The sequence below is a fragment of the Rhinatrema bivittatum genome, chromosome 6 (assembly GCF_901001135.1).
Source record: "Rhinatrema bivittatum chromosome 6, aRhiBiv1.1, whole genome shotgun sequence".
Taxonomy (NCBI): domain Eukaryota; kingdom Metazoa; phylum Chordata; class Amphibia; order Gymnophiona; family Rhinatrematidae; genus Rhinatrema; species Rhinatrema bivittatum.
In genome coordinates, this window is record NC_042620.1 from 135636876 (window position 1) to 135651409 (window position 14534).

Below are 14534 nucleotides of genomic sequence, written 5' to 3' on the forward strand. Positions count from 1 at the left end.
GCTTTTCCTCCAAGCCTTCTCAGATCCCCCCGATACCCACTAGACGACCGAAAGATCCTTCATGAACTATGGATCTCCGTACTACATTCAAGTTCTTGATAAGAGCCTCACCTGACTCATCAATTGTTTATACTCTTTTTGTTTACTGCGTTCTTAGGCCTTTCTTTCTTTCCAGCAGTCCTTGCTTCCAAGTTTGCTTTCCTTGTTAAATGTAACTTTGTTCTTCCTTTTTTCATATTATGGTTTGTGTTACAGTTCCCCAATTCGATGTAAACCGATCTGATATGGTCTTTTAACCATGAAGGTCGGTATAGAAAAGTGTTAAATAAATAAATATACTGTTTTTAATGCATAAAAAAAAGTTTCCTAAAAAAATCATTATGGAAGGTGGTTGGGAGTTTGATTACATAAGACGCCCTCCATGTTATCAGTCTCTTGTATCAGTAATAGAGCCTGGTCTAAAACTTCCAATCCTTTCCATATGTTAATTCATGGAAGTAAGTGCAGTTTACTAGCAATTTGGACTGTTCTACGGTGTACAGGTGTACTTTTGTATTTATTGTAATGGATATTACACCTATGAGTGGAGCATTGTATCAATTGAGTTTGTTCCAGTTTAAGCAAAACTTTGTTTTTACATTGAGTACAAGTACTCTGTGTGTGAACTTTCTGGAAGCTTTAAATATTTTCCATGTACGGGAACTGCAGAAAGCTGACTTAACTGCTGAACGAAACAAATTTTGTTCTAGGCAGGGGAGTGACTCCAAAGCTGGTTCAGTGCTTCAAGCCCTGTTACGTTCTCCTTGGCATCTTTTTGTTACTGAGCGGGGCAGGGGCCTTTCTCAGCATGAGCCAACTTCTGAAACAAGTCAGGTGAGAGTTTTGATAGCAGAGAAGGCAGTAAAGTGGTATCCACACTTATTACCTGTGCTTTAATGATGCCATCCCGCCAACCCTTTTTCCTTATTTGTGTTAATAGTCCCTTACATTTCCCAGGTCTTACTGTGAAAAGGCAACTGATGCTACCTGCTCTGACCCAGGAGCTCCAGACACATGGGGAGCAGGAGCAGGAGCAGGAAGGGATGTGCTTATGGAGGTATTCCAGTTTTGTGCTATCTTTGCATCTCACAGTGGCTGTGCTTAATGTTTTGGACATGGCACTCTAGGTTGCTCAGGTTGATGGTGAGAAGAAAACAAAGAAGGATGACAAAAAGAAGGAATTGCAGGAGTTGAATGAACTCTTCAAGCCAGTTGTAGCTGCTCAGAAAGTCAGCAAAGGTAAAGCCCGGAGGACTTTAAATAATGATTTCCTGCTGTGTCTTCATGACAGAGGTAGACCAGAAAGCAGAGTACAGTCTGCTGTACCTTGGGAATTTGGAAAGAGAGTTGATGCGCCTGTCATCCTTTAATATTGCCAGTTCGTGGTGCTTCTTTGATAAGACGTGGCATGTGACACATGACTTAGCCAGTTCTTTTCCATTCTTCACAGGTGCAGATCCCAAATCTGTGGTTTGTGCTTTCTTTAAGCAAGGACAGTGTACAAAGGGTGATAAGTGCAAGTTCTCCCATGATCTGTCGCTTGAGAGAAAGTGTGAGAAGCGTAGCGTCTATGTGGATGGACGAGATGACGAACTGGAAAAGGGTGAGTGAAATTCATTTGGCTGTCTTACCTACCACCAGGATCACGGTTTTACTGGAGTCATCCGTTATGTTTGTTATGAATCGGGTAATATACTCTGCATTGTATTCAGTCAAAGGCTGCTTCTGCTTTTTACATGTCTAGTGAATGTGAAGAGTATAATATGTTGATAGTATTCCTGTTGTGCCTAGATACAATGGAGAATTGGGATGAAAAGAAGCTGGAAGAAGTGGTGAACAAGAAGCATGGTGAGGCGGAAAAGAAAAAACCCAAAACTCAAATAGTATGTCCTTTTCTTGCATTGAGTTGCAATATTTACTAGCTATGAGCAGAGAAAATAAAATATAGGACCAATGCTGTATTTCACTGACTGACTGTATTCTGCCATTGATTGTTAAGCTTTATGCTGCACACCTTTGGCTGTATGGCTCCCACCTCCTTTCTTTGGAGCTGGGGCACATTACAGATCTTCCTTGGCTGTGCCTTGGGACATGAGGGACTGGATGCATGCACGGGGTTGGGGGAGAGGGAACTGATTAGCGCTTGCTACCCACTTAGGTCACAATTCTGTTTATATCTCAAGTAATCAAATTGATAAAATTAGGAGTTTTAACTTTTGAATTAGAACATAAGAAATTGCCATGCTGGGTCGGACCAAGGGTCCATCAAGCCCAGCATCCTGTTTCCAACAGAGGCCAAACCAGGCCACAAGAACCTGGCAAATACCCAAACACTAAGAAGATCCCATGCTACTGATGCAATTAATAGCAGTGGCTATTCCCTAAGTAAACTTGATTAATAGCAGTTAATGGACTTCTCCTCCAAGAACTTATCCAAACCTTTTTTGAACCCAGCTACACTAACTGCACTAACCACCTCCTCTGGCAACAAATTCCAGAGCTTTATTGTGCATTGAGTGAAAGACTTTTCTCTGATTAGTCTTAAATTTGTTACTTGCTAACTTCATGGAATGCCCCCTGGTCCTTCTATTATCCGAAAGTGTAAATAACCGATACACATCTACTCGTTCAAGACCTCTCATGATCTTAAAGACCTCTATCATATCCCCTCTCAGCCGTCTCTTCTCCAACCTGAATAGCCCTAACCTTTTCAAGCCTTTCCTCATAGGGGAGCTGTTCCATTCCCTTTATCATTTTGGTTGCCCTTCTTTGTACCTTCTCCATCGCAACTATATATTTTTTTTGAGATGCGGCAACCAGTTTTACACATTATTCAAGGTGCGGGCTCATCATGGAGCGATACAGAGACATAATGACATTTTCTGTATTATTCACCATTCCCTTCCTAATAATTTCTAACATTCTGTGTTTTGACTGCTGCAGCACACTGAGCCGACTATTTCAAAGTATTAATCACTATGATGATTAGATCTTTTTCCTGGGTGGTAGCTCCTAATATGGAACCTAACATTATGTAACTACAGCAAGGGTTATTTTTCCCTATATGCAACACCTTACACTTGTCCACATTAAATTTCATTTGCCATTTGGATGCCCAGTCTTGCAAGGTCCTCCTGTAATGTATCACAATCTCCTTGTGATTTAACTACTCTGAATAATTTTGTATCATCTTCAAATTTGATAACCTTGCTTGTCGTATTCCTTTCCAGATCATTTATAAATATATTGAAAAGCACCGGTCCAAGTACAGATCCCTGAGGCACTCCACTGTATACCCTTTTCCAATGAGAAAATTGACCATTTAATCCTACTCTGTTTCCTGTCTTTTAGATAGTTTGTAATCCACGAAATGACATCGCCTCCTATCCCATGACATTTTAGTTTTCTTAGAAGCCTCTTGTGAGGGACTTCGCCAAACGCCTTCTGAAAATTCAAATACTCTACATCTACTGGTTCACCTTTATCCACATGTTTAACTCCTTCAAAAAAATGAAGCAGATTTGTTAGGCAAGACTTCCCTTGGGTAAATCCATGTTGACTGTGTTTCATTAAACCATGCCTTTCTATATGCTCTACGATTTTGATCTTTAGAATTGTTTCCACTATTTTTCCCGGCACTGAAGTCAGGCTCATTGGTCTATAGTTTCCTGGATTGCCCTGGAGCCCTTTTTAAATATTGGGGTTACGTTGGCCACTCTCCAGGTACAATGGATGATTTTAATGATAGGTTACAAATGTTAACTACTAGATCAGAGTTCCTTCAGTACCCTAGGATGCATACCATCCAGTCCAAGTGATTTGCTACTCTTTAGTTTGTCAATCTGGCCTACTACATCTTCCAGGTTCACAGTGATTTGGTTCAGTTCGTATGACTCATTACACTTGAAAACCATCTCCGGAACTGGTTTCTCCCCAGCATCCTCATTAGTAAACATAGAAGCAAAGAATTAATTTAGTCTTTCTGCAATGGCCTTAACTTCAAGAGCCCCTTTAATCCCCCTCAGTCATCTAACGGTCCAACCGACTCCGTCACAGGTTTCTTGCTTGTGATATATGGCTTTACCCAAGGCAAGTCTTGCCTCACAAATCTGCTTCACTTTTTTGAAGGCGTTAATAAACATGTGGATAAAGGTGAACTGGTAGATTTAGTATACATGTATTTTCAGAAGGCATTTGTCAAAGTTCCTCATGAGAGGCTTCTAGGAAAAATAAAAAAGTCATGGGATAGGTGGCGATGTCCTTTCATGGATTGCAAACTGGCTAAAAGACAGGAAACAGAGTAGGATTAAATGGACAATTTTCTCAGTGGAAGGGAGTGGGCAGTGGAGTGCCTCAGGGATCTGTATTGGGACCCTTACTTTTCAATATATTTATAAATGATCTGGAAAGAAATACGACGAGTGAGATAATCAAATTTGCAGATGACACAAAATTGGTCAGAGTAGTTAAATCACAAGCAGATTGTGATAAATTGCAGGAAGACCTTGTGAGACTGGAAAATTGGGCATCCAAATGGCAGATGAAATTTAATGTGGATAAGTGCAAGGTGATGCATATAGGGAAAAATAACCCATGCTATAATTACACAATGTTGGGTTCCATATTAGGTGCTACAACCCAAGAAAGAGATCTAGGCGTCACAGTGAATAACACATTTAAATCGTCTGTTCAGTGTGCTGCGGCAGTCAAAAAGGCAAACAGAATGTTGGGAATTTTTAGAAAGGGAATGGTGAATAAAACGGAAAATGTCATAATGCCTCTGTATCGCTCCATGGTGAGACCGCACCTTGAATACGGTATACAATTCTGGTCGCCACATCTCAAAAAAGATATAATTGCGATAGAGAAGGTACAGAGAAGGGCTACCAAAATGATAAGGGGAATGGAACAGCTCCCCTATGAGGAAAGACTAAAGAAGTTAGGACTTTTCAGCTTGGAGAAGAGACGGCTGAGGGGGGATATGATAGAGATGTTTAAAATCATGAGAGGTCTAGAACGGGTAGATGTGAATTGGTTATTTACTCTTTCGGATAACAGACTAGGGGCACTCCATGAAGTTAGCATGGGGCACATTTAAAACTAATCGGAGAAAGTTCTTTTTTACTCAGTGCACAATTAAACTCTGGAATTTGTTGCCAGAGGATGTGGTTAGTGCAGTTATTATAGCTGTGTTTAAAAAAGGATTGGATAAGTTCTTGGAGGAAAAGTCCATTACCTGCTATTAAGTTCACTTAGAGAATAGCCACTGCCATTAGCAACGGTAACATGGAATAGACTTAGTTTTTGGGTACTTGCCTGGTTCTTATGGCCTGGATTGGCCACTTTTGGAAACAGGATGCTGGGCTTGATGGACCCTTGGTCTGACTCAGTATGGCATGTTCTTATGTTCTTAAAGTTTTTATTATGAGTTTTTGCCTCTGCGGCCAACTTCATTTCAAATTCTCTCTTCATCCATCTGTCTTATCAATGTTTTACACTTAACTTGACAATGCTTATGCTTTATCCTATTTTCTTCAGATGGATCCTTCCAATTTTTGAAGGATTGTTTTTGGCTAAAATAGCCTCTTTCACCTCACTTTTTAACCATGCCGGTAATCATTTTGCCTTCCTTCCATCTTTCTTAATGGGTGGAATACATCTGGGCTGCGCATCTAGGAGTGTATTTTTAAATAATGTCCATGCCTGTTGAACACTTTTAACCTTTTTAGCTGCACCTTTCAGTTTTTTTCTAACTATTTTCCTCATTTTATCAGTTTCCCTTTTGAAAATTTAGTGGTAGAGCTGTATATTTACTTATTGTCCCCCTTCCAGTTATTAGTTTAAATTTGATCATGTTATGATCACTATTGCCAAGTGGCCCCACCACCGTAACCTCTCTAACCAAATCCTGCGTTCCACTAAGAATTAAATCTAAAATTGATCCCTCTCTTGTTTTGGTTCCAGAACCAATTGCTCCATGAAGCAGTCATTTAGTACATGCAGGAGCTTTGTCTCTCTAGTAAGTCCTGATGTTACATTTACCCAATCAATATTGGGGTAATTGAAATCTAATACAAAATTCTCTTAATATATAATCCCACGATTAAAGTAATCTATATTGAAACACGTGGTATTGAAAAACTTAGACAAATTACAACGCTGTGTATGACAATGTTTTCATGTATTCAGAACATAAGTTTAAAGACCGTCATACCACCCACAGTGCTCACAAGTTAAACTTGTATTTCATGCACTTCATTGGGGTCACTTTTAATCATTGGTCCGAGTAGCTAGCATCCAAAACGTCAAAGTTCAATTTTTTGTTTTTTTGTATAATTTTTTACACTATATATTAAAAGGTATCAACTTCCCTTATTCGTAGCTGTCGGGGTCACTCGAGCCCTCTTTGGGCCCCCTGAAAGATCTCCCAGCTGCAGGAGAAGTACTGCAGTTGAGGGCTGGATCAGGGGAGTGCCTCCCTGAGGAAGAGGAGCAGTTGCTCTTGAGTCAGTTAGGACCTCTGCCTCCCTTCCGGAAGAAAGATCTAGGAGAAAGGGCCAAGTAGCAGATTGGCCATAGAATCAAGCCCTGAAGTAGAGCCAGCCAGAAATTCCTTTGAGGTGTGCCCCAAGGAATTTTCACCAGACTTTGTCGTCATGATGTACCAGATGTTCTGCACCATGAGGAAGCTTGGGCCAGCAGCAATCTAGGATATCTACCCCAAAACTGGGGGGAGTGAGGAGAAAGGATCCCCAAAAAGAAGCAGGATGCCCCAAGGCTGGGGCCTTTGTTGGCCCCCATCCCTACGCCAAGTGGGTTCCTATCCTCAAAGGACAAAGAACAGGCCTTATTGGAAGAGGGGAGCTCAGCGATTATTGTGCTCTTTTGTAAGGAGGAGTTGCTAGCAGCTCTTATGTAGGGGTGTAGGAAGCTTTTAAGGATCATAAGGAAAGGGGGGGACCCTACCTTACAGGGCATGAGAAAACATTCAAAAGCTTTTCCTCTGCATGACGTCCTAGAACAAATGGCATTAACTGAGTGGGGCTCTCTATTAGGAGGCCTTAGAAGGGACAGTGCTATGGGGACGTTGTATCACCTGTCTGCTGAAAAAGGAAAGGCAGCTGAGGATCTGGAGCATGGGCACTTCGGTCTCTGTGATAGCACACAGGACTACAATTCTTGTGGTGGATAGCACAACCTTAAATGATCGCAGGACAGGAAGATAGTTGGTACTCAAGCAGCCTTTGCCACAGGAACTATAGCATTACAGGCATTGATTTGTGGAAACTATGTTACATGGGTAGCCCTACACTGGATTCAAAAACTCCACCAAAGCCAGGAGACCATGCACCTGGAATTGGCAGTCACCTTTTCTGCCAATGTTTTATATGAGTTAATCAGACTATCCTCAAGATCTGTAGTGTCTGGTGTAGAGGCTGGGAGGCAGAGTTAGAGTCCAAAGTCTGCCTGTGTAAGCTTTCCTGTAAGGAAGGGTCTGTTATTTTGGAGCAAAACTAGAAAAGTTGTTGAAGTAGTTGGGGGAGGGAAGCAAAGGATAGAGGCTGGTCAGCCATGTGAGTGCACTTCAACACTTTACATATCAGCGTAAGACCAAAGCAGAAAGATCAAGGGCAGCCCGAGGAAGATCAGGAACAATTCACCCAATGACACCCTGTGCACTTAAAAAAAAAAAAAATGCACGCTCTTGTACTTTTTTTTTTTATCTTGAACGCCGATCAACTTCTCCAAAGAACAATTCACATGTGTGTATTTTTCAAATCTACATACAAAAGAAATCACAATTTTTATTTTTTTAGTGATTTAGATGAATTTATTATATCTGTAGATTTGAAAAGTTACACACATGTGAATTGTTCTTTGGAGAAGTGGATCAGTGTTTGAGATTAAAAAAAACAGCACGCTCTTGTACCTTTTTTTTTTTTTAAGTGCACAGGAACACCAACCTGATTGTGATCTGTGACTGTTGTAAGCTCCCCTGAAGAAGCTCTTTATAGAGAAACATGTTGGGAGACAATGGAAGATTTTGTTAGATTTGGTTTTTATTGGTGTGAATGGTTGTGTGTGGTGGGATGATTTTATTGTCATTGGGTGAATTGTTCCTGAGCTTTCTTTGTGTATTTTTGTAATTATTAAAAGTGCTTTATATATATTTTGTATAAGTAAAATGTATACAGGTTATTTATCACTTTTTATTTTAAGCTTATGATGTAAATGATTATATATAATTTGCCTTATTGTTAAAGTATATCCTTGATAGAGTAAGTGAGACAGTTTTGTTCCTTAACCCTCTAAAGGTATGGGATTATTTGCAGTTACTAGTATTAATGGCAGCAACTAAAGATTTATGTCCATGGGCAGGAGCGCATATGCATCCGCTTCAACAGACACAGTTAACCAATGGTCCCCAGGCTCCCATGATTACAAGTGTCGCCTACGGTTCTCCTGAGAGGTAGGACAGAGTTTTGGATTGGAGGATAATCCCAGGCAACCTAGCAAGGAGTGTGTATTTAGATCCTCCAGATTGGGTCAGGCTGACCACAAATGCCAGTCGGGACAGTTGGAAGGGGCTCACCATCAGTGCCAGGTGACCCAAGGAGTCTGGTTGAAGGAAGAAGCACTCTGGGCAATCAATAGACTGGAATTAAGGGCTGTCAGTCTAGCATTACAGTACTTCCAGAAGCTGTTGGAAGAAGGAAGGCAGTCAAAATTATTTTCACAGTGCCACAGCAGAGGGGAAACTCACAGCCTCAAGCTGGTGAAAGAAATGAGTGGAATATTCAGGTGGGCAGACACACAAACCTAATCAAGCTTCTAGTAGAAAGAAGCTCCCCTACTTTCTCCCAGAGAATGTTGGTTGCTTTAGCAGGGCCCAATTCTAAGGGAAAATCTAGCTCCCTTTTGTCTTACAGCCTGGCCTTTGAGAGGGTGCAGCTTCGAAGCAGAGGATACTCGCAATCTGTAGTAGCTACCATGTTTAGGACTGACTTCATTAACATGTAGCAGAGTCTGGTGTCTGAAGAATATTGTGATGATATTGGGAATTGTTCCAGTTAAAGCAGAGATGCCTCAGATCTTAGACCTTCTACAGAGGGGCCTAGACAAGGGGTTAGCCCTCAGTTTGCTGAAAATATAAGTGGCAGCTATCTTGTGGCCGCCCGTCCGGTCATTGTACATTTTCTACTGGGAACAAAGAGAATTTGGCTGCCTTTCAGGCCAATCTTCCCTCAATGCAATTTCAACTTGGTCATGAGGGCCTTAAAGGGAATTCATTTTCAAGTTCCTAATGGAAGCTTTCATTAAATATCTTTCTTTAGAGACCACCCTTCTGGTAGCAACCTGTTCAGCTTGGTATATCTGAGTTACAGGCTCTATTTTGTAGAGACCTACTTAGTGATATCCATGCAGATGGCTATCTTTAAACTGGTACCCTCATTTCTCCTGAAAGTTGTGTCCTCATTTCATATGAACCAGGCAGTGGGGCTGACAGCATTCGAGAGGGAGGAATGGTTACCTCCGCCTACTAAATGTTTGTCGAATGGTAATCTGTTACCTGAAGACTACTTAATGCGTTCAGAAAAGCCAACAGTCTATTTGTGCTCTTTGGAGGATCTCAGAAGGGGAAATAGCTTACAAGGCCACAATAGCAAGATGGTTTAAAGAGGCCATCTACTCATCATACAATCTTAATGATAAACGGGCACCAGTGGCACTCCATGCTTGTTCCATGAGAGCAAAGGCTTCCTGCTTGGCAGAAGTCTCATCAGTCTTCCCAGAGGAAATCTGCAGGGTCACCACCTGGTCATCCCTGTACTACAGACTAGCTGCCCAGGCAAAGGAAGAAGCAGTCTTCGGGTAATGATTTCTGAGGGAATCCATGTCTTCTCCTTACCTGCATAGGAGGTCACTCCTGTATTTCCATGGTATAATGGATTGGTCTAGTAGGCGATAAGGAAGGCTACATTATTCTTAATTGATGATTTTTTTGAGCCCTGCTAGACCAGTCTAAGCCCCACCCAGATAGACAAGGTCTGTGGGGATAGCAGGTTGGGAGCCTCTATCTTTTTCTCATCTGCTTATTTACCCTTTCCATCCTCCCTAGAAAAGGGATGGTGATCTCGAAGGACCATAATAGCTATTTATGTAATACATATTGGTAGTACACTTTTATGAAGGGCACAAAATTGGACCCGTATCTGCTCACTTTGACAGAAGGCTACTGGCAAGGCCTATGACCACTCCCCCCACCCCCCCTTTTTTTTTAATTTTTATTTTGACCACTCCCCCTTTTATGCCAAGGAGTGAAGTAATCAAGTGAGCATGTCCTCTGTCTCTAGTGGCTGAGGGGGAGGAAATTCCCAGCGTAATGGACTGGTCTAGCAGGACTCTAAGAGAAATTTATCAGGTAATAATTGAGCCCTCCCTTTCCTGAGTTTTACTGTATGTTTTGTAATAACTGGAAGAGAAGATTAGTGAGTGCTCATGCTCAAGAGACTGGCATGGAAAAGTTGATCCAAAAACTAGCACTGTACCCTTTGCCAGTGTGACCTGAGGTACCATTCCCAGCTCAGGCACTAGAGTCGGGACAGTGATATTTCAGTGGATACTGCTGGAGAGGAGAGACACCTGCAAATATTTTTTTTTTCCTGAAAGATCTGCTTTTCTGACTACTCGGCTATCTCTGCATCCTTCTGCATTGCAAAAGGTTGCAAATTGTGAGGTGGGAGAAGAAAAGATAAATGCTTGTGCTAGCTAGAACCAAAACTCCTCCTCTGCATGTTACATAAACATAGTTGGGTGCTGTTAAGGAAACTGAATGTGAAGGAAGTGGTAAAAAATCAATGCAAAATTAAAGTGGGGGAGGAAAGGCTGCATGAGAAGCTTAATGCAGGTTGCCTTAATGAATTACTTTTTCATTACAGGTGTGCAGGTATTTTCTTGACGCCATAGAAAATAACAAGTATGGCTGGTTTTGGGTCTGTCCTGGTGGAGGAGATATCTGTATGTACCGCCACGCCCTCCCAGCTGGCTTCGTACTAAAGAAAGATGTGAAGAAAGAAGAAAAGGAAGAAGAAATTTCATTAGAAGAGCTAATAGAAAAAGAAGTAAGCGGGAAAGAACTAGATTTCACCATTCTGTGTGTGGTTTGGGAGCTGTGAGGCATCATGTAGGAGCACTTTATCGTGCATGATTCTGATTTGACCTTTGCCATTTTGGGGATAAAATAGCATTTGTGTGTAAGGTAATTAGACCATGAAATTTTAAGCCTAATTGCATTAAGGATAACTTTTTTTAATCAGGTGCCAGACTTGCTCATACTGAGATTGGGGATGGGAAGGAAGATAATTCAATTAGTGTTTTCTGGTACACAGGATAGAGCCACAAATAGCCATGTAGGTGCCAGTGTGCCTTTTGTGTAGGTAAGGGAAAGGAAGAGACCCATTATGTATGCAGTTGGGTGTTAACAAAAGACATACATGCTGTGACTTCTGGTCCTCTCATATGTTCCACAAAGCACTAAGTAATGCATTACATCCTTGTTTGCTAGATTTTTCCTCTTTTTTTTTTTTCTCCTGATTTTGTAAATCCCTAAGCACAGAAAACTTTTTTTTTTTAATCTTTTATTTATTGCTTTTTTAAATTCAGTTAAGAATAAACTTGACAAGAAATGGTATACAGAGATAAATAATTCTCATAGATCATATACAATATTTAACAGGAATAATAAACTCTAACATTTAATCCCTGTAATATCCTGTCAGACCACATTTTTGGGGGAGTTCCAATAAAAATCTGAAGGAAATTTAATCTATCAAAATCAAAAAGAAATAGGCAGTCACAAAGCTAGTGGATTTTCCTTTCAATAGTCGGAGCACATTATTCGGAACTAATTCTAGCAATTGAGGGGTCTGGATTAACTTTGCTATTGACAAAAGAATTTAATTGTAGGGGATCAAAAAACGCATATTTTACCCCAGCATGTTTCACCACACATTTACAGGGGAAATACAGCCAAAAGGAGGCGCCCAGACCAAATCGGCTGGGCACATCATTAGGAAACGCTTTCTTTTCGCTTGTGTGGTTTTTGCTACATCTGGGAACATGCACATTTTTTTTACCAAAAAATAATGCATCTCTTTTCCTAAAGAACATTTTAAGGACAAATTCTCTGTCTGAGTCCAGTGCTAGTGTTAAAATCAGAGTCTAAGTTTTCACTTCTTCAATTGAAATTTCCAAAAAGGAAGATAAATGTGAAGTATCTATTATAGGGGACAATTCAGGTCTTATATTCACTTGCAGAGAAGACTTAACAGGCAGGTAATAAGCCTTGGAAATTGGAGGAATCACTTCTTCGTTTATAGATAGAATTTCCAGAAAATATTTATGGAGCATTTCAATGGGTGAGACAAATTTTTTTCTTAGGAAAATTTAACATCCTAAGATTGCAACGACTTACATTATTCTCAAGATTTTCCATTTTATTTTGTAGATATGAGTGTCCCTTTATTACAATGTCTACAGACTTTTGCATGTTTGTCTCTTTAGTCTCCAGGACCTCATTTAGCTCCTTTATCTCAATAATTTGAGACTTTATGGCGTTTACTTGGCCAGTTAAATCTTGATGTTGGGAAACAAAGCATGAAAGCTGGTTTGAAAACTGAGTGATGGCTTTCCATATATTTTCCAAAGTTATTAAGGGAGGTTTTAATAGCGTAAAAGTTGTTACCTCCGTATCATTTTGAAGAGACGCTGCAGGTTGGTTCAATGCTTGGTCAATTCCAGCTCTACCCTCGTTTGCGGTCCGGCTAACAGCTCCTTGTGTTTGCCCCTCCTTAGTGGCTCCTTCCAGCGCTGAGGCAGCTGGCTGCCTGATCTTCTGCATGTGACGGGAGCTGGATGATCACATCATCCCGCTCCATGGGGGGGCCAGGTTGGGGAGGGGCCCGACTCTGCTATGGTGATAGCGATGATTCCAAATCTGGAATGGGCTGCGTTGGCTCACCACACGCTTTACCTTCCAAGGATTTTGCTTCAGAGCTGCTTTCTGGGTTCCGGACTACATGTTGGTCCATAGGGCCAGTCACAGGTAACATCTTGCCAGCTTCGGGGTAAGATCTAGCCTTCCCCTTTCTTTTTCCCAAAATTTGTTTAGGAAATTTTGTCACAAGGTAATTTTATTTGGGAATCGAAGAACGTCCGTAACTCCCGGCACTAGCATGCGGCCATCTTGGAATCTCCCCCAAGCACAGAAAACTTGTTGATCTCTATAACTGCTACTATACAGGCAGGGTTTTGATGTGGGCCAATGTTTTGTGTTAGTAGTGCTAGATATTTCTGCAGTATATAAAAATAACACCAATTAATATGTCTTCTATAACACAAAATGTATAAACAATACAAAGTGACCAAATATAGGGATACTGATCTTTATAAGATTCATGTCACCTCCTCTAATAACTTTTGAGCCACTCATCCTTCTTCATAGAGTGCCTCTGACTTTCGGCCTCTCGCTTCTCATATGTCCTTGGCACCCTCATTGTTTAAAATGTTCCACCTTTCTATTTCCTATAGATCCTGTTCATTCCCTGTACGTACCAGGATCAGTCCAGACAGCTGGGTTATGCCTCCCCTCCAGCAGATGGAGTCAGAGAGAAAACTGAAAGCACCCCCTAGATATACTGGTGTGCCACCTGCGATCCCTCAGTATATTCTCTGACTCCAGCAGATTGAGAGGCATAACCTGCGGTCCTGGTCTGGTCAGTTTATCGGTACTGGGAAACATTTGTAAAAAAAAAAAAAAAAAAAAAAGAGGGACAAAGATCAATTGGTTTCTTCCCTCCTATCGTTTGTTGTCTGTGTTAGTGTCTGGCGCAGCGCGGTTGGAGCTCATTGCGGGCAGGCAGGAGGGCAGTGTCCTCCTTAATTTTCCCGGATTACAGTGTCCTTGAACCTGGGGGAGAGCTTACCGGTGGGCCGGTCACCCTCCCCCCAATTCCAGGGGATTCAGCCCTGAAGGGGGTTTAAAAAAAAAAAAAAAAAAAAAGTTTTGAATTGGGCTAGCTGAGTCACTTAAGTCCTGTTGGGGACAGGCAGTGAGTTATATATATATATATTTCTTTCCCTTAACCCCGGCCTGCCAGCGTGTTCTTGGACCCGGAGGGGGTGGCTAGTTCACCCGGCGCGCTGTATCTGTGAGGATCCTTCTTCACCTTGCCTTTGGCGCCCTTTTTGTGTAGCAGCTCCGTTCGCTGCTCTGATGCCGCGGTCTTTGCTCTGCGTGTCCTGTGGGGGGGCGGGGGCGCGACTCTCCCGAGAGGGTCTCTGTCCCCGATGTTTTCCCGGGGGCGAGGGATCCTCTCGGGGGCCGAGCGCTGCCCGCAGCAGGTCTCCTCTCCCCTCTCCGTCCCGGCATCGCAGCGCTGCAGGCAGTGGTTCTCCGGCCCCTCCTCCCTCGGCCCCTCCTCCCTCGGCCACGA

General features: G+C 41.9%; 1 protein-coding gene across 2 annotated transcripts in view; it reads left to right on the forward strand.

Annotated features, from left to right (window-relative positions):
- The window catches only part of ZC3H15 (zinc finger CCCH-type containing 15), a 99738-nt gene that overhangs the window by 16010 nt on the left and 69194 nt on the right, over window positions 1–14534 (forward strand). For both annotated transcript variants that reach the window (XM_029605957.1, XM_029605958.1), the window contains 4 exons: window positions 1167–1278; window positions 1490–1642; window positions 1831–1922; window positions 10980–11162. In XM_029605957.1, coding sequence (XP_029461817.1) covers window positions 1167–1278; window positions 1490–1642; window positions 1831–1922; window positions 10980–11162 — 540 coding nt within the window. The remainder of the gene's footprint in view (window positions 1–1166; window positions 1279–1489; window positions 1643–1830; window positions 1923–10979; window positions 11163–14534) is intronic.